The sequence below is a fragment of the Phyllobates terribilis genome, unplaced genomic scaffold (genome assembly GCF_046119375.1).
Source record: "Phyllobates terribilis strain yellow unplaced genomic scaffold, ASM4611937v1 Scaffold_9__5_contigs__length_417890890, whole genome shotgun sequence".
NCBI lineage: Eukaryota > Metazoa > Chordata > Amphibia > Anura > Dendrobatidae > Phyllobates > Phyllobates terribilis.
In genome coordinates this window covers 48,745,413-48,765,780 of record NW_027362769.1, presented here as the reverse complement: position 1 = coordinate 48,765,780, position 20,368 = coordinate 48,745,413, and the positions used below count along the sequence as shown (strand labels likewise).

Genomic DNA, 20,368 nt, shown 5'->3' with positions numbered 1-20,368 from the left:
TTTGATTAGAGCTCAGGAAAAACTCGCAGATCAGCGCTGACTCATTTAATAACATTGGGCAGAGTGAAATGCAATGTTTTCTCTTATTGCACTCGTCTGATTTGTACGCTCATGTGAGCAAGCCATTATTTTCAGAATAGATCAAGAGCCATACACATTTTTTTCATATAGGTTTAGCTTGGCCATATGTGTTCAATGACACCGGGAACAGGATGGAAAGTATTGCTAGGAATATTGTTTCATTGAAAGATTGCTTATGGATAAAAGATCTTTTGATCAAAGATTGGTCTTTCAAGTGATAATCAGACGAAAAATTCAAACATTGCTGACTTGATTTTGGACAATCATTGTGCATCGTCGATTAGGTAAAACAATCATTGATTTGGTGAGTAGTAGTACCAAACTATTGTTTTGGTTGAAATCGTTCATTTTCATCGTCCAAACTCTACCTATTGCACCAGAAAAGGGCAATTATGGTACTTTGATGCAACAGTCAGATTTTTCATTTGGACTTGGAGGGTTGCTTCAAATGTCATGTTTGAGAGACTGAAGAAACATAGGGCCCAATTCATCCTTTGAGATTTATTGAAGACACTTTTTTTTGTTTTGTGGTATTTGCTGACGTTTAGTGCTCCAAATTCTTCTAAATGGAGCATGTGTTTCATGAATTTGGCACAAAATTAAAAATGCTCTTTATTTTTACCTTTAACTGGCTTTTGCCATCTTTTAGCACCTGGAGTGAAATGCCAAAAAAATATGACATTTGGTAAAAGTTGAATTTCATGACTCTGTCTCAAACATCTGAATAAGCAAAGTTGTCAAGGGGGGGGGGGGGGGGGACAAAAAAAATAAAGGGGTTGTCTATTACTCGTTCAATCTCTTCTCAATGACTATATATCCCCTTATAAAATAACAATAGCTTATACTCCCCTCCACTGCCATCGCCGTTCCAGCGTTGACCGCACTGGCTCTTGCAGGGCTCACATGACGTTATGCCACGTGGGTTACTTTAATGGTTTCTGTGCTGTTAAAAAATACAAAAAAGCAAAAGTTGCCTCTAGGTTGTTGTTGCTGCTTCTTATTGGCTATTCTGCAAAACAGCAAGTATCACTTCAATGTACAAGAGGATCCAGAAAGTAGGACTGGGCTACTGTGTGGCCACCAGCATTGGGCATTCTAAGAGGGAACCGCATGAACATAAGGGGCAACAAAAGAAGTATATAGATGCAATAAATTACACATGAGCATTGTTTTTAATTAATCCAGTTAAATTATGTTTGTGGGGTAAAACTGAGAAATGCAATATATAATTTATAGAGGTCGGCCACTTTTCCTTAGTGAAGCTTTCTTTACAAACTGACCTGCACTTCTGTACATAAAATGGCTGCTGTTGGTGGGGCATATGAATAGACCAGTCCATCAGCCTCCTCCACTAGGAATGCAGCTTTCACAATTGGAGGATGCTGATAAGCTGGTCTTGTCACATGCTCTTCCACCAACAGCCATTATATGGGTAGATGTGCTGGTCAGTTTGTGAGGAAAGTTGCACTAAAAGAAAGTGGCCAATCCCTTTAACTTCCCAGCCCATAATAGTACATCCTGGTGGAAGCCCCACTATACAGGGAAGACGTTGACTGTTGTACTGCTGCCACCTGTCTCTAACAAAAGCAATCTAAGCAATGGCCCAGTACCGAAAATATTTTTTCTAAATATCTGTTTTAGCCCCCTAACCACTTTTGTATTCAGTTTTATTATAAAGTACCCTACACTTCTCCCTATCCTGCTAATCTCTAAATGTGTATATACTACAAGCCTATTCGGGAAACTAATCTCTAAATGTGTCGTCTTCTTCTTCTTTTTTTTTTTTTTTAAGCTTTACTTCCTGTTCATTTGAGAGAAGTCTCAAACGGGACATCACAGGAGGCTGAGTCTGCACTCTGCACTCACTTCCCTGCAGAATCTATTGCCCCTCCTGGAACAGGACGTCATCAGGGGGCGGCGTTGTGGTTACTTACCACAGTTTCTTGCATCGCCACCCTCTGAAGATGACCTGGTTCCATGGTGATAGAAGCTGCAGGAGAGGTGACTGCAGCGCCCGCACTCTTCTTCTGTCTCTGCCACAGCTGCTTCTAACTGAAACAAGGCATCATTAGGAGTGGAGATAGAAGCAATGAGTGACACTAGCACCACCCCACAGCTTCTTGCACTGCCCTCAAATGAATCATTATCAGGGGACAGAGATAAAAGCTGTGTAATTGACACAAGCTTCGCCCCCAATGATGATTAGCTGAGGGCTGTGATAGAAGCTCTGGAGTGGCGCTGGTGTCACTCACACTGCTTCTATCTCCGTCTCCTGATGACATTTTGCTTCACGGTTAGAAGCGACAGTGATAAAAGCAGGGTGCTGGCACTGCACTCGCCTCTCTCGCAGATTCCATCACCATGAAACCAGCACATCTTCAGAGGGCAGCGATGCAAGAAAATGTAGTAAGTAGCTGCAGCTCCGCCCCTTGATGACATCATGTTCCAAGAGGGGCAATAGACTGTGCAGGGAAGCGAGTGCAGCCCTATCCTCCTGTGACATCCCGTTTAAGACTCCTCTCAAATGAATCGTCACAGGAAGTGAAGTAATAAAAATATTCAGAGATTAGCAGGATAAGGAGAAGTGTAGGGGATTTTATAATAAAGCTAAATCGAAAATGTGATTAGGGTGTAAAGCTGGATATTTAGAAAGGACATTTTAGCTACTGGACCACCCCTTTAATAGCACATGACCAAGCTGAAGAAAAGGAGTTAATGAATTTTCAGCTCCTTTAACTCATTGGTTCTAAATTACTGAATAATAGGTCAGTTTTTAGTCATGAATATCTTTGTTTTGTATTTTGAATATTGGTTTGAGTAGGAAGAAAGTCTAGTTTTCTTTGTAGATCAATTAATATAGAACATTTGTATTAACCTTTTGCACAACTAGATCTTTTCCTGCTTGTTTCTCCAGCTACTTCTCATAAAAAACCCGACTTGTCACCACTATAGACACATCCTCTTCACTTTTACTTATTGTAATGGCCTACTGTAGTCATCTGACTTATTGTGCCCTTATTCTTGCATAGTCAATGCACAGGGAAACAAGGCTATTTGCCTTTCTGTTAAAGCTGATAAAACGCATTTTCAGAATGTCATTTCTACATAACTTAGAGCAGTGTTCCCCAACTCCAGTCCTCAAGGCCCACCCAAGGTCATGTTTTCAGGATTTCCTTAGTATTGCACAGGTGATAATTCCATCACCTGCACAGGCAATAATTCCATCACCTGTGTAATAGTAAGGAAATCCTGAAAACATGACCTTGGGTGGGCCTTGAGGACTGGAGTTGGGGAACCCTGACTTAGAGGACAGATGCTGTATGTATAAAAAAAAACAGGGGGAAAAAGTAGCTTTGATACCTATAACAACTATAGTCCAAATTCCTGTTTTTGAATGCAGGATAGAAGATAAAAGCCCTCATTTTATCCAAAATTGCTTTAATATAGGAGGCCATTTGTGTTTGCCTGTGTACTCAAAATGCAGATTGCCATTTGAGAGGCTCTCACAGTTATGAATGGTTACACACTTGAATATTTTTTTTCACTACTTGTAATGACAGTAGTTATTTTTTATATATATATATATATATATATATATATATATATATATATATATATATATATATATATATATATATATATATATATTTATTTTAGAGCAGTTTTACTGACCTACGCCACCATTTTCAGTTTCCAGGACTGTACAGCAACATATCCTAACTGTTCTGTTGCCTTCACTATCTGCTTTATGAATGTTAGAAAATAAACCTGATATCCAGAACAATTTGTGCTTGTTTTTCTGGCTGTTTCATACACTGCTCAAAAAAATAAAGTGAACACTTAAACAACAGAATATAACTCCAAGTACATCAAACTTCTGTGAAATCAAACTGTCCACTTAGGAAGCAACACTGATTGACAATCAATTTCACATGCTGTTGTGCAAATGGAATAGACAATAGATGGAAATTATTGGCAATTATCAAGACACACTCAATAAAAGAGTGGTTCTGCAGGTGGGGACCACAGACCACATCTCAGTACCAATGCTTTCTGGCTGATGTTTTGGTCACTTATGAATGTTGGTTGTGCTTTCACACTCGTGGTAGCATGAGACGGACTCTACAACCCACAGAAGTTGCTCAGGTAGTGCTGCTCTTCCAGGATGGCACATCAATGCGAGCTGTTGCAAGAAGGTTTGCTGTGTCTGTCAGCGTAGTGTCCAGAGGTTGGAGGCACTACCAGGAGACAGGCCAGTACACCAGGAGATGTGGAGGGGGCCGTAGGAGGGCAACAACCCAGCAGCAGGACCACTACCTCCGCTTTTGTGCGAGGAGGAACAGGAGGAGCACTGCCAGAGCCCTGCAAAATGACCTCCAGCAGGCCACAAATGTGCATGTGTCTGCACAAACGGTTAGAAACCGACTTCATGAGGGTGGTATGAGGGCCTGACATCCACAGATGGGGTTGTGCTCACAGCCCAACACCGTGCAGGACGCCTGGCATTTGCCACAGAACACCAGGATTGGCAAAGTCGCCACTGGCGCCCTGTGCTCTTCACAGATGAAAGCAGGTTCACACTGAGCACATGTGACAGACGTGACAGAGTCTGGAGACGCTGTGGAGAGCGATCTGCTACCTGTAACGTCTTTCAGCATGACCGGTTTGGCAGTGGGTCAGTAATGGTGTGGGGTGGCATTTCTTTGGAGGGCCGCACAGCCCTCCATGTGCTTGCCAGAGGTAGCCTGACTGCCATTAGATACCGAGATGAGAGCATATGCAGGTGCGGTTGGCCCTGGGTTCCTCCTAATGCAGGACAATGCCAGACCTCATGTGGCTGGAGTGTGTCAGCAGTTCCTGCAAGATGAAGGCATTGAAGCTATGGACTGGTGCGCCCTTTCCCCAGACCTGAATCCGATTGAGCACATCTGGGACATCATGTCTCGCTCCATCCACCAACGTCACATTGCACCACAGACTGTCCAGGAGTTGGCGGATGCTTTAGTCCAGGTCTGGGAGGAGATCCCACAGGAGACCATCCGCAACCTCATCAGGAACATGCCCAGGCGTTGTAGGGAGGTCATACAGGCACATGGAGGTCACACCCAATACTGAGCCTCATTTTGACTTGTTTTAAGGACATTACATCAAAGTTGGATCAGCCTGTAGTGTGCTTTTCCACTTTAATTTTGGGGGTGACTCCAAATCCAGGCCTCCATTGGTTAATAAATTTGAAGTCCATTGATGATTTTTGTGTGATTTTGTTGTCAGCACATTCAACTTTGTACAGAACAAAGTATTCAATGAGAATATTTCATTCATTCAGATCTAGGATGTGTTATTTGAGTGTTCCCTTTATTTTTTTGAGCAGTGTACATTGTTTTTGTTAGACTAGTGTAACTGAGAATATGAACTGAAATTGTATTGCATAAGTGATCAATTCCACTCTATAAAAAGGGGGAAAATCTATTATTTCTGTAATAAATAAAGTAGCATCCTACATTCTATATGGTTACTGTTTAAAGGAGTTTTCCACTACTTCATGTTGATGAACCTATCCTTAGTGCTAAGGAGTATAACACTGTAGGTCCATTCACTGTTTAGTAGCTGCTGCTGAGTAATGCAGATTGACTTACGGTGGCTCAGTTGTTAGTACAGTGGCCTCGCAGCTCTGGGGTCCTGGATTCAAATCCCACCCAGGACATCATAGGCAAGAAGTTTGTATGTTCTCCCTATGTTTTTGTAGGTTTCCTCCCACATTTCAAAGACCTACTGATGGAGGGGGCTTTACCAGTGTGATGTGTAATGGTCGATCTCTGCTATCCTGATCTCACTGCAGAGCTGTGTGTGATTATACCTGACACATCTGCAGGATCCTCTCTGCCTCCCTCTCACAGGGTGTAATATTGTTGAGAAGACAAAGTTCCGTTCTCCTCTTCTGTGTTAGGCTGCGTGCCCACTATGCGTTTTTCAAACGTTTTTGCCGCGGAATTTCCGCAGCGAAAACGCTTAAAAAATGCTTGGTAATATGTGCCCCATGGTCCCCAATGATAATCCGCATGTGCTGTGGAAATTTCCGCTGCAGATTATCATTGCGGCAAAATACGCAGCATGTCCATTAATTTTGCGGACACGCAGCGTAATTGCCGCCATTGTCTTGCATTGAAATGCTCAATATCCGTGTCAGCACATTTGCACACACGGATTTTAAGCGATTCTATGTGCTTATGGTACCCGGGTTTGGAAAAGAGGAGACTCCCCTCCAGACTCGGGTACCATAGAACCTGTTAAAAAAAGAATTTAAAATAAAAAAACACATTATACTTACCTTCCAATGGCCCCCGGCCTCCTCAACAATGCGTCCGGTCTGTTGTATGGGTCGCGGTGGTGTGAAGGACCTAGAATGACGTCGGCGGTCGCGTGACCTGTCACATGACTCAATGATGTCACCGCAGGTCCTGAAACACCACCGCGACCGATACAACAGACCGGACGGAGCGGAGAAAATACCGTGGGCCATCGGAAGGTATGTATAATCTTTATTTTTTACCATTCTTATTCTTTTTTTTTTTTTTTAACTATTACTTGGTCACACTATATAAATTCATGCCGGTTGCATGGATTTATATAGTGTGACCAAGTTGTCAAGCACTTTCCAAGTGATGCTAAAATCGCTTGGGAAGCGCTTGTCAACCCGCATGCGGAAATGAAAGTGAAGACCGCTTCATTTCCGCATGTCCCTGGCAGGAAAACGCATGTACAATCCGCATGCATTTTTCCTGCCAGGGAGAAGCGGAAAAAATATGCAGCATTTCTGGGCACATAGCCTTAGTTACATGTCTCACACTGATAAGGCTATGTGCCCAGAAATGCTGCATATTTTTTCCGCTTCTCCCTGGCAGGAAAAACGCATGCATTTTCCGTTTTAAAATGCGTTTTTCCCGCCAGGTATAAGCGTTTGTCAAGTGATTTTGCATGCATTTCTGCATGCGGGTTATCAAGCGCTTTTCCAAGCGATTTTAGCATCACTTGGAAAAGTGCCTGACAACTTGTTCACACTATATAAATCCATGCAACCGGCATGGATTTATAGTAGTGTGACCAAGTTAGTTAAAAAAAAAGAATAAGAATGGTAAAAAATAAAGATTATACTTACCTTCCGATGTATTCTCCGCTGCGTCCGGTGTCTTGGGAGGTTCGCGGTGGTGTGAAGGACCTACGGTGACGTCATTGAGTCATGTGACAGGTCACATGACTCAATGACGTCATGGCAGGTCCTTCACAACACCGCGACCCATACAGCAGACCAGACGGAGCGGAGAAAACACCGGGAGGACATCGGAAAGTAAGTATAATCTTTATTTTTTATATTTTTTAAATTCTTTTTTTAACAGGTTCTATGGTACCCAGGTCTGGATGAGAGTCTCCTCTTCTCCAGACCTGGGAACCATCCGCACATTGAACCGTGTGATATCCGCTTGTGCAGATGCAGTGATACGGATGTCACGTTGTCCAATGCAAGTCAATGGCAGCAATTACGCTGCGTGTCCGCAAAATTAATGGACATGCTGCGTATTTTTCTGCAATGATAATCCGCAGCGGAAATTTCCGCAGCATGTGCACAGCACATGCGGATTATCATTGGGGACCATGGGGCACGTATTACCAAGCATTTTTAAGCGTTCTCGCTGCGGAAATTACGAGGCAAAAACGCATAGTGGGCATGCAGCCTAACTCCCACTTTCATTTACAATAATCTCTGGATGCAGATTCTCATGCAGATCAGCGTCCTCCCCAGAGCCTGGAACAGCTCATTTACATGTAAGAAAACATGGATTTCCCTGGAATAAGACATCAGATCACAAATATCAAGGTATCATGTTATTCAGCTTCCTGTGACCTACATGTAAATATAGATTGCTTAGGAGGGTTGATCCTACTGACAGATTCCCTTTCAGTGGTTGTGAAGAATAAGGAAAAAGTTTTGTCCAGCAGCTTTGTCTGGTGTTGCAGCACAGGCTCATTTTTGGTAATCCTAGACAACCGCCTTTAATAACTAAAGTGATAACCGTATTCTACTTAGATTCAGTGTGAATGGTGTTCACTAATATCCTTCCCTTTTCTCGCAGTATCGCATGCTCCTCCACCTCCCTCTATACTTCAGGTAACTCCACAGTTACCTCTGATGGGATTCGTGGCTAGAGTTCAAGAAAACAGTAAGTCTCTGGGACTTGAAATGTATATCCACTAATTTGAATGACAACTAGTATAGTTTGTAAAGCCGAATAAAGACTTGTGTCCATCAAGTTCGACCTGTTAGTTCTGTAATTGCTAAAGTTGATCCAGAGGAGGGCAAAAACCCCAAATGATTTAGCCAATCTTCACCTGAGGAAAAATTCCCTCCCGACTCTGAAACCAGTAGTCAGAATAAATCCCTGTATCAACCTACTATTTTATTTTATTTTTAAGTATATGCTGAAATCTGCCTGGTATCTAGAAATGCATCCAGTCCCCGCTTGAACTGGTGTAGTGAATCCGACATTACCGTCTCCTCACTCAGTGAATTCCATATTCTCACTGCTCTTACCGTAAAGAACCCCTTCCTATGCTGGTGCTGAAACCTTTTCTCTTCCAGTCTTAGTGAATGCCCTCTTGTTACCATAATATCCCTACTAGTTGTTGTTTTTTTTTTCTCATTCTTTTTGGTGTCTTCTGATAAAACCCTACATCTTGTTTCACAGAATGAATGATCTGTAATGAAAATCAATTTTTCCTTTATCTGGATTATTATAACATAACCTTTTTTGTGTACGGTAATTTTTTTTTTGAGAATACAATGTGTATTTTAATTTGTTAATTAGGATTTACACCCAGGAATTAGAATATGGTCATATATTAATAAATTAAAAGTTAGTGCCGTAGCCAAAGTTTATTAATTTATTTATCTCCTTAGTAACATAGAAATCCCTTATCAACTCCTTCCTAATTTATTTATTTCCTAAAATTGTCTCCAGATATTAAATATATATACAGATAATTTTCTAGCAATAAGAAATATAATGATGAATCCATCACCAGACTGCATACATTATTGAACAGACCTCAGGGATTTGACGAGCCTAGTGTACCGAATATAAAAACGTGTTAGAATGGCTGTATAGTCCTTTGGAAACTTTACCTGGTTATTATTAAAACGAGTATTGAGCTCTAGCTGGACTCATAAAATGTTCATGTTAATTTAGGGATATACAGCCATTCTGACATGGATTTTCAAACTAAGTACACCAGCCTCATCAGGTCTAAGAGATCTATTTATGTATTGTGAATTCTGGTGACTGATCTGATTTAAAGTGTGTTTTGTGCTGCAAGTATATTTATCTGTCAAAGCCTCGCCTCAATATATATTGTCAGTACACCTTTTATTCTTGCATAGTTTATTCTCACATTTCTGTCAAATTAGTTTCTGAGACTCCACCTCCCCCACCTCCTGCAGAAGAACCTGTATTTGATGAATCTCCCCCACCGCCTCCCCCTCCGGAAGACTATGAAGAGGAGGAAGCAGCTGTAGTAGAGTACAGTGACCCGTATGCTGAAGAAGACCCACCGTGGGCACCAAGGACCTACTTAGAGAAGGGTATGTGAGAAGATTGTTGTTATGGTGGTTTTGGGATAAGTCTTGAATGCACAGGGAACCATTAAATTGAAGGCTGACAGATCGATCTGGTGTTTAGACTGGACTGCAGACAGAATGACATTAGCATTTATACTACCCTGTGGACAGGACAGACTGGAGAGTGGGGACTAAGTGTTTACATTGGACGGTGGATCAACTGTGAAGGAGCTGCAGCACTAGTGAAGCCTTCTGTCTGAGATCGTACTGGTTGTCACACCTCCAGCAATCAAAACGTTATGTCCTATCGATATGCCATAACTACTTCTGGTGGGAAAACCTATTTAAAAACACAGACAATTTTGGCTTTAAATTGCTTGGCAATTTACCAGTAAAATTTTTATACGCCATAAATTGTTTTGCGCCAGAATGCTCTGAAGCCCATCATTATTCACCCTAAATTTTCATTTTAAAGACTCCTCTTCCCATGGATAGGAAGCTCTTCCCATTGATAGGAACAGTGAACATCAGACTCGAAACTCTCCATGTCATAGGAATAAAGACTGTGTAAATCACGGGATTTACCCAAATAACTGCTTGGCTGTCCAATGTCTCTGTCCACGCAGGGGGAGGTACAGGAGACTTTGCAGCCAATGCGCTAGAATGTCCTTATTTCCTAGGCAGAAGTGGACAGAGCCCGGAGATAGCCAGGAAGTCATCACGATTTTGTTGCATGCAAGGAGCGCTGCATACAATATTTACACGTTTGTATCTATAAAATTTGGGGGTTTAGAGCCAAACCCAATTGTTTATGGCATGTTAAAAATTTGAAAATGGCCACTCCTTTAACCCTTTTTGAGTTGTGATATACATGTACATTACGCTTTGGGTGTATGGCGCGAGCTGCACATATGGCAGATGCTAGCTGTGTCATACAGTCTGCGTCTGCCTCTAACAGCCGCAATAGGATCTAGCTTGGATTGTTGCTGTTTGACCCCAAAAATGTCCTGGTCTATCTCTGAGAGCTACATTTTAGTCATGTGGATTTAAGGGATGGTGCTGTTTTGGGCGCACATCGCCCCTCTTTCCCCCAAAACGTGATTGTAAAGTGTGCATGGACCTGAGGACATCCTGAAAGCTCATTTTGACGCCATCAAGTTACTCCTGTAAAGCCCAACCTCAGGCTAGACTTCATATGAAGCCATAATATTCATTAAACTGCGCAATATTGTAGTATTGCCGTAAATGGATCAGATGATCGCAGGTTCAAGTCACCTAAGGAGTCTGAAAAACAAATTGAAGATTTTTTTTAAATAACTAAAAGTTTGATTCACTCCCACCCCTCACCCCCCACTTCACTCTCCCAATTTAAAGATCCAAAAATATTTAGTATTGCAGCGTTTATAAAAGTCTGGTGTAGCAAGATTTTTTAATTAAGTCACCTGGAAGGTAAATGCCATAAAGCGGAAAAAAAAAATCTGAACTGCCAGAAAGAATTGTTGTTTTTTGACTGTTGCACCTCCCTGAAAAATTGCAATACCAAGGGGTAAAGCCTTTGTACGTACACCAAAATGAATTAGGAAAGAACATCCGCTTGCAATTCAGAACACACATGTTCTCAAACAGGTTCAACCACCGAAAATAATAATAAAAAGTGGCAGATCTCACAGAATGGCGTCACAAACTAAATTTTGTCTTCTACACAGTTGATTTTATTCCTTATCCATTCTTATACTTTATGACTGCATATTCAAAGTTTGGTATTGCTGTACTTGTACTAACCCAGAGAATCGTATTGCTAGGTCACTTTTACTGCACAGTGAACACCATAAAAATTAAATTAAAAAAAATGGGTTGCTTTTCTTTTTACTTTCACCATTTTAACCCACTTGAATTTTTTCTGTATGTTATAATGGAAAATTAATATCAAAACAGTACAAAAAAGTGTTGGCTTTATTGACTGTCTTGTACCCAGGGCTGTGGAGTCGGTATAAAATGGATCGACTCCTAAAATATATAATAAATTGGGTACAGTAGTTCAATGCAGTTTGTGTGGAATATTTCTTCATAAGAATTTGGGAAAGTTATGAAATGTCCTATTCCTGATCTAAGGGTCTAGACTTTTAGCTGAGATGAATCTGTGCTACAGTAAATTTATCACTTAAACATGAGCCATGTATGAGGGAGTCGGAGGTTTAGCTTACCGACTCCACAGCTCTGCTTGTACCATAATAGTCTTAATGACTGTCTACATTTTCATACAAATGAAATATTGAAAGGTGCTGCAGTTTTATATCATAAAGATAAGATAAATGAACACATTCAGGCTCTTGGTAGAAGAGTAGGAAAAAATGAAAACCTAAAAAATGAAGAATTCAGGACGGTTAATGGGTTAAGGACCGACAGAGGTTCTGGATTTTTTTTGCCTCATTGCATTTTATTGCCAATAGCAATACAAAGCCTTGAAATGTGTTTGATGTCAAGTTTTGTGTTTTCTGACTTATTTAATAAAAACAGGTGATCACATGTGCACCACTGTGTGATCTCAGAGCAGAGATTGTACATCACTGGGCAGTAAGAGACAGCTGTCAGGAAAGGGTTAAAATAAAGCATTAGAGTAATGACTTAATACAGCTATGCTAATGAAGTGTAGCCCCAAAATTACTAAAGGGAGAGGTGGGTGGGATCTGAAAAAGTACCATTTGAGATGAGAAGTTGCCACCTTTTACATGAGCCAAGAAAAGCACTCACTTAGCTTTTTTGATACTCATTATTGAGTGCTGTCTGCTTTTTTTGGATTATGGCATTTTATCGGTTGTTGGGCTGCAACTGGTGCCACATAGACAAGCTATTAGCTTGTGCTGCTTCATTTTCTTTTTTTCTAAGACTAAGTCCAGACATGGTGGATATATTCTGCTGAGGATTTTGTAAAAAATAAGCATGTGTTAAATTTTTGGTGGATTTCCACACAATTTTGATTTTTTTAAGTACATATGGATGGAGTTCAGAAAGCTCTACCCACACGTATTGTACTGTAAGTTGTGGTGTGATCCTCCCTGCATATTGGTGGTAATTCTGCAACTTCTGAATATGGCCTGGAAGCACTCCTGTGTGGTCACTGTATACTACCATTACAGAGTACTCTCTGTAGTTTCAGTACCCCACAAGTTTGATGCAATATTTCTTTTTATTCCCTCCTAGTTGTGGCAATTTACGATTATTCGAAAGATAAAGAAGACGAGCTCTCATTTCAGGAAGGAGCCATCATCTATGTCATTAAGAAGAACGACGATGGGTGGTATGAGGGAGTCATGAATGGGGTGACGGGGCTTTTCCCAGGCAACTACGTGGAGTCAATCATGCACTATTCTGAATGACAACCCAACAGCAAAAGTCCCTGAACAGAACCATTGAGGCTTCCCAGACTTCCATGAGCCACTGGGGGGCCACTTAATAAACTGAAGAGGATCATTGTCATTTAAGTCACTTCATTTTGTTCCTTTTTTGTTTTTGACCATTAAAAGAAATAGTGATACAAGTTGTTTGATCATATGTGATCTTCCTGCTGCTTTGGAGCAGTTCTAGCCAATTGACTTAAGTTTTTTGGACTCTTGGATGTCTTAAAATGAAATGAAAAGGTCTATGACATTTATGAGCTCCACTTCACCCTTATTCCACACAATAATGTGGTCATGTATTTGTAGCTAGAGTAATGACATTTAATTTCTGCCATAGTCAAGTATGCAGTGTATTATTTTTTTGGGTCTATTCACACATGGCAGATGTGTTGCAGAAAGTTTTGTCTCCTCCCAATAGGTCTTGCAGAAATCCTTGTGCTCGTTGCTAAAGAACAGCCTAATTCAGATGTATGAAATCTGCCCTATGTGAATATACTCAGAAGATATTTGGGGTTGCCTAACTATAAACTACCTTACAATCTTATGATTATATACCTTATGCTGTGAGTGTGGTTACTTACCTTAGGAACACCAAAGAGAAATTTGTATAACGGGGTCCAGGACAAGGATCCGTAGCTCTTCCTCTTAGTTATTATAGAAAGAACACAGTTCTGATATTTTGTGGACTGAGTTGGAAACTTCAATCTTTAATTTGACAGCTATTGAATATAGAGTGACCCAAAGACATCCAGTGATAGCCATTTATACCAATGACCCTCAAATCCTAAGCAAACGTTTTTAGCTTATGATTTTTATTATTTACTTAGACTTCAGCACAATTTACAAATGCAGTAAAATTCTTGTAACTAAACATCAAAGATTATATATTGTGATTTACATAAGGAAAGTAATTTATTATTTTTTATGGTTAGTGCACGTTGCGTTTTTGGTGCAGAAATGTATGTTGCAAATACTTGTCTTTTGACAGGAAAAACAAAGCGTAAAATAAGTGCATTTTTGACGCCTCTTTAATATGTTTTTTCCCATTCATTAGAATAGGTGGAAATGCTGCAAAAACACTGAAAGAATTGCCATGCTGAAGATTTGAAACTGCTTTAAATCTGCAAGGAAAAAATAACCAACGTGTGCATGAGATTTCAGAAATCTTAGTTACTTTGCTGTTGTTTTGCTTGTTTGTTTTTTTTCACGGCAAATATGTAATGTGTGAACAAGCCTGTAGCATTATTCACACATTGCAGATTTGATCACTATTTGGAAACAAATACTAAGCCAAGATCCTAAACACAGAGGAAATGGAAAGATTTTTTATTATTTCTTCTCTTTGCATCTACTTCTAATTTTGACATTAAAATACTGACCTAATTTTCAGTGTGTGCATGAGACCTAGAGGATAGAACGTCTCCTGGAAGACATGCAGCACATCTTAAAGGGAACCTGTCATGTCCTTTGTAGTATCTAAACTGTCCCCATTGCATTGTTAGTGTTGTAATGTGCATCACTAACACGCTTTTTTCATTAAAATCGGTGGTCTATTCATGTGTAAAAACCACTTTATATAGTTATATCATACTTGCTTGTTTAGTCATAGGGGGTTGTGCTTCATGGCATTCAGTCCGGCTTGTCGCCACCCACGCTATTTGAATTCTGTTCCCGGGTTTGCGCTGACATCACTAGTATCGGTGTTTAAATGCAGCGCTTTTCATGGCCAGCCGCACTTGCGCAGTGTGTATATTGGCCAGCCGCACTTGTTGCTCTGGGAGCTGCGCATGTGCCGTGATGAGCAGCTCCTCGCACATGCGCAGTGAAGTTGTGTGTAGTTCCCAGCTTCACTGTGTGCGTCCAGAGCCGATTGTCACAGTGCATGCGTGGCTCCCAGATCGACAAGTGCGGCTGGTCATGACATACTGCGCAAGTGCGGCATTTAACCCCTATGACTTAAACAGCAGGTATTATATAACTATATAAAGTGGTTTTTACAAAAGATTATAGCTCCGATTTCAATGAAAAAACGTGTTAGTGACACACATTACATCACTTACAACGCAATACTACACAGGACATGACAGGTTCCCTTTAAAAAAAAAAAAAAAAAAAATGAATGGCCCAGAAAATGAAATAAGAAGCTGAATGACTTTTTTCCTTTGTGTTTTGATCAGATGAGTGTCCCTGTTGGTCATCTCTGCAGAGTTTAATGCTTCCATTCTTGCAGATTCAGGTAATGGCTTTTAAAGTCATTTTACTCTCCGGCGTTTGGGCCTGAACATAAGGTACTAAGGTCACTATACACTTTTCAAGGACATGAACTAAAGATTTCACCTTTTTACATTGTGCCTCAGGCCATTTGTTGTTAGAGACAATCGTAAGGAATTGCAAAAAGACAAACCCCAAAAACAACAAATCTGGCCGTACTTGTTTTTGGATGTTTGCAGTTTAGCCATGATCTCAGGAATCATTTGCCTTTATTTCTCTTTTCCGACTAATCATTGTAGATGGTGTTGGTGGCTGTGGAATAGTTAATGAATCACCCATTCTAGGAACTCATAAACTGCTTTATCACTACCGCTCGGAATGGTTTTCTAGGTTATCATATTTGTGCAATGTCATGCCTTTTGCAGTATTTATTGCTAGATCCGGCATCTTCCAGATTAGCCTTGGTATTCTGGTGGCACATGGCTGCAGGTTTGAGACCCTTACCTGAGCTGTGGTTGAGTAGAGAGATGAAGCCTACAGTATATGTTGTGCCTTGCTGAGTAAAGAGACCTGCCAGTCCCACGGTTTCATTAATATTCCCAAAGCTTGGTAAATTGTGACATTGGGAGTTGCAGCATAATCTTTGTGCCACTTTTCTGCTAATATCTACAAGAACAGTTGTATATTTACATGCAGTGACCGGTGGGAGTCCAACATCCAGCCACTGGAACCTCCTCCGACAGCACAGCGCCACACACTGGGTAGTGTCCACTGCCAGGGATGCAGCTCAGCTCCCCTTCTCTTCAGTATGACCTGATCTGCAGTACCCAGCAGCAGCCACTACACAGTGTTAACATCTGGCCTCACTGAAGGTTGTAAGAGAAGAGCTTATAGGGGGGTGCTGGACCCTCACCAATCTATTGATTACCTATTCTATGGATAGGTTATCAATATAAAATAGTGGACCTCCTTTAAAGTGATTGACTCCCTTGAATTATTTTTTTATTTTTAACCCTGATATATCAAATATTGTTGGATGATTTATATAATTCTTAATATATCTTTTCTGATTAAGAGCAACACATTCCTGCATAGATTTAAAAGGTGATGTTTGCTTTGTCTGCTGCTGTCATTGGTGAGAGTTCAGGTATATTCTGCATACTGAATGAGTGAGTATGATGGAAATGTATGCGGTTAGCACAGCCTAGTGGAAGGAGGCTGCAGGCTGCCAGAATTGTTTTTTTTTTTTTTTTACTTTTTCATCTACGCAGGTAATATGGGGCCCTGAATCAGAAAATGAATCCTCCAGTTACGACAAAGAAATGTTAAGGGATTGTCCAGTAGTAGGAAACCCCTTTAAGAGCACTAGTCTGCAGAACAGAGTAAAACATAATGCATATTTCCTTCCTCAGCAGCATCACTGATTGCCATGTCCTGTGACCTCTGGGAGACACGCCTACAGCGCAGGTGCAGCGCCATGCTGAAAGGGAAGTAAGCTTTTTTTTTTCTTGTTCCTCAGCCTGGTGGTGTTAAAAAGGGTTGTCCTATAGTGGAAAATGTCTTTAAGAAATAATAGAAATTAATGCATCATTTTACACCTAAAATATACATAAGATAAATATTTACTTTAAATCCGCTTATTGCACTCCTAGGGTAACGAGTAAAGCTGGCCAAATACATGCAGTAACTGATGGACAAACCTCTTTTGTCAACGGCCAATGATATAATAATTTTGTTCTGATTTTTTTCCCCGTAGATCAGTCACTGGCTGCTCCATTATAGAAACTATATTTTGTAACCGTAGCCATTAAAACCAATTTAGTGCAGCGTAGAAAGCACAAGCATTGTGATTCCCTCTTTCAGTTGTATACAGATCTAAAACTGTAGAGGAAATCTGAACCTATCTAATCTCAGAACCGATAAATCTCTTCTTCTGAGGTTTGCTCCTTGGTTTGGAGTCTGTAGGTGCCTTCATAACTTATAATAGCGATTCAAACACTACTCATTATGAACGGAAGAGGAAAGCCCCCCATACACAGACTGTCAGCTGCATCTGCCAAAATCGTTGGATTCAGCCAAAACTGTGTGTATGGGGGCTCTAGCCAACTAGTGGGGAGATTTTGAACAGCGTGTTCGATTTCAAACTGCTAATCCTTTTGTTCTCCTGGAGATAAGACGTCAGCAGCAATGTTTGTCGGCAACTTTCTCTACAGAAGTGCTCTTTTGTATAGGAAAGATGGCTGGCAGCCATCTAACATAGCTTTTGTTTGGGTGGGGGCTTAAGGGTTCATTCATATTGGAAGCTACAATGCTATCCCAGATCTGTTTTCTAACAGGTCCTGAAGATGAGGGAGGTTCCAGCTCACCGTTGCTATTCCTGTGTTGTTCGGTGCTCTGATGACTACTGCTCTGCCATGGCACATAAATGTACAGCGGGTACGGAAAGTATTCAGACCCCTTTAAATTTTTCACTCTGTTTCATTGCAGCCATTTGGTAAATTCTAAAAAGTTCATTTTTTTTCTCATTAAAGTACACTCTGTACCCCACCTTGACTGAAAAAAAACAAATGTAGAAATTTATTAAAAAAAGAAAAACTGAAATATCACATGGTCCTAAGTATTCAGACCCTTTGCTCAGTATTGAGTAGAAGCACCCTTTTGAGCTAGTACAGCCATGAGTCTCCTTAGGACTGATGCAACAAGTTTTTCACACCTGGATTTGGGGATCCTCTGCCATTCTTCCTTGCAGATCCTCTCCAGTTCCGTCAGGTTGGATGGTGGACAGACATTTTCAGGTCTCTCCAGAGATGCTCAATTGGGTTTAGGTCAGGGCTCAGGGTGGGCCAGTCAAGAATGGTCACAGATTTGTTCTGAAGCCACGCCTTTGTTATTTTAGTTGTGTGCTTAGGGTCATTGTCTTGTTAGAAGGTGAACCTTTGGCCAAGTCTGAGGACCAGAGCACTCTGGAAGAGGTTTTCATCCAGGATATCTCTGTACTTGGCCACATTCATGTTTCCTTCAATTGCAACCAGTCGTCCTGTCCCTGCAGCTGAAAAACACCCCCATAGCATGATGCTGCCACCACCATGTTTCACTGTTGGGATTGTATTGGGCAGGTGATGAGCAGTGCCTGGTTTTCTCTACACATACCGCTTAGAATTTTCACCAAAAAGTTCTATCTTCATCTCATCAGATCAGAGAATCTTATTTCTCATAGTCTGGGAGTCCTTCATGTGTTTTTGAGCAAATTCTATGCAGGCTTTCATATGTCTTGCACTGAGGAGAGGCTCCCGTCAGGCCACTCTGCCATAAAGGCCCAACTGGTGGAGGGCTGCAGAGATAATTGACTTTGTGGAACTTTCTCCCATCTCCCTACTGCATCTATGGAGCTCATCCACAGTGATCTTGGGGTTCTTTACCTCTCTCACCAAGGCTCTTCTCCCACGATTGCTCAATTTGGCTGGACGGCCAGGTCTAGGAAGATTTTTGGTGGTCCCAAACTTCTTCCATTTAAGGATTATGGAGGCCACTGTGCCCTTAGGAACCTTGAGTACTGCAGAAATTCTTTTGTAACCTTGGCAAGATCTGTGCCTTGGCACAATTCTGTCTCTGAGCTCCTTAGGCAGTTCCTTTGAGCTCATGATTCTCATTTGGTCTGACATGCACTGTGAGATGTGAGGTCTTGTATAGACAGGTGTGTGTCTTTCCAAATCAAGTCCTATCAGTTTAATTAAACACAGCTGGACTCCAATGACGGAGTAGAACCATCTCAAGGAGGATCACAAGGAAATAGACAGCATGTGACTTAAATATGAGCGTCTGAGCAAAGGGTCTGAATACTTATGACCATGTGATATTTCAGTTTTTCTTTTTTAATAAATTTGAAAAAAACAAATGTAGAAATTTTTGCAGTCAAGATGGGGTGCAGAGTGTACATTAATGAGAAAAAAATGAACTTTATTGGTCTGAATACTTTCAGTACCCACTGTATACAAAATGGAAGATGATCCGGCTCCAACGAACAAGCAAGCAATCTTCTTTATTTACATAGATATGATACAGAAGACATATAGTCATCTTAGGATAGCGCTACCATCACGCTGCCTGACATCTAAGCGTTTAAGGTGTCGCAGCACCCTTAGTCATGTCTTCTGTATCATATCTATGTTTATAAAGAAGATTGCTTGCTTGTTCGTTGGAGCCCAATCAAATTCCATTGGGTCCTGAAGATGCTTCCAGAACTTAACTGCCATATGAGCTGCTGACCACAGTGTGAACATAGCCTTGGCCTGGGTACGAATGGCTGCAACACTGCTCTGTCTTGGAACCATAGAATCAGCGCTAAGTGTCAAATCCTGTGCAGATACAACAGGAATATCTTTCTAATAAGTTTTCTTGCAGTTGTTCTTAGTGGATCTATTCATGTTTTTTTACAGTAAACCATGACTTTTTTTGATCCCTAAAATACCAACTAATCTAATAAAATAATGCCCTTCATTCAGTATGACATAACAGAGCAGGCTGGATAGCACAGAAATCTTACAGTATAAGGGCTGATCAGAATCTACAAGAGCTTGATGATATTGGCACATTTATGGAAAAAGATTAATCATAGAATCAATATAATGTGATCGCCGATGTTTTGTTGGTCAAGATACCAAAAATAATGTTTATAAAGGAGTGAATGTATTCCCAAATCAAAAAAACTCACATGAAGCATTGATCTATACAGCAATCCAGTTTCCATGCATCATACTTTGGGATACATGATATATGTGGTATTTATGATCACTGAGTGTGGTGAGAGTTGTCTAAAAATCACGATTATCCATTACTGATTAATGAATGTGGTTTAGTTTGAAGTGTTTTAAAAACCAATCTCTTAGTATTATCTGAAGGTTTAGGCTCTGTTCGCATGTCCGTATGTTCCGTTTAGACCAGATAAACGGAATTAGCATTCCTGTGTGAAACGGAAGCTGAGGGGCCCCATTCATTTATGTGGGGTCTTGTTTGTTTTTTAGGATGGGGTAATAAAATCCCGCATGAATTGGTGCCAGATATCGCTAAT

The 20,368-nt window shown here is 40.8% G+C and overlaps 1 protein-coding gene across 19 annotated transcripts in view; it reads left to right on the top strand.

The window, feature by feature from the left end:
- ABI2 (abl interactor 2) overlaps window positions 1-13,229 on the top strand; it is a 149,383-nt gene extending 136,154 nt beyond the window's left edge. For all 19 annotated transcript variants that reach the window (XM_073646415.1, XM_073646410.1, XM_073646428.1 and 16 more), the window contains 3 exons: window positions 8,211-8,297; window positions 9,542-9,715; window positions 12,893-13,229. In XM_073646415.1, coding sequence (XP_073502516.1) covers window positions 8,211-8,297; window positions 9,542-9,715; window positions 12,893-13,068 — 437 coding nt within the window. In that variant the 3' untranslated portion in view covers window positions 13,069-13,229. The remainder of the gene's footprint in view (window positions 1-8,210; window positions 8,298-9,541; window positions 9,716-12,892) is intronic.
- Window positions 13,230-20,368: the final 7,139 nt, after the last annotated feature.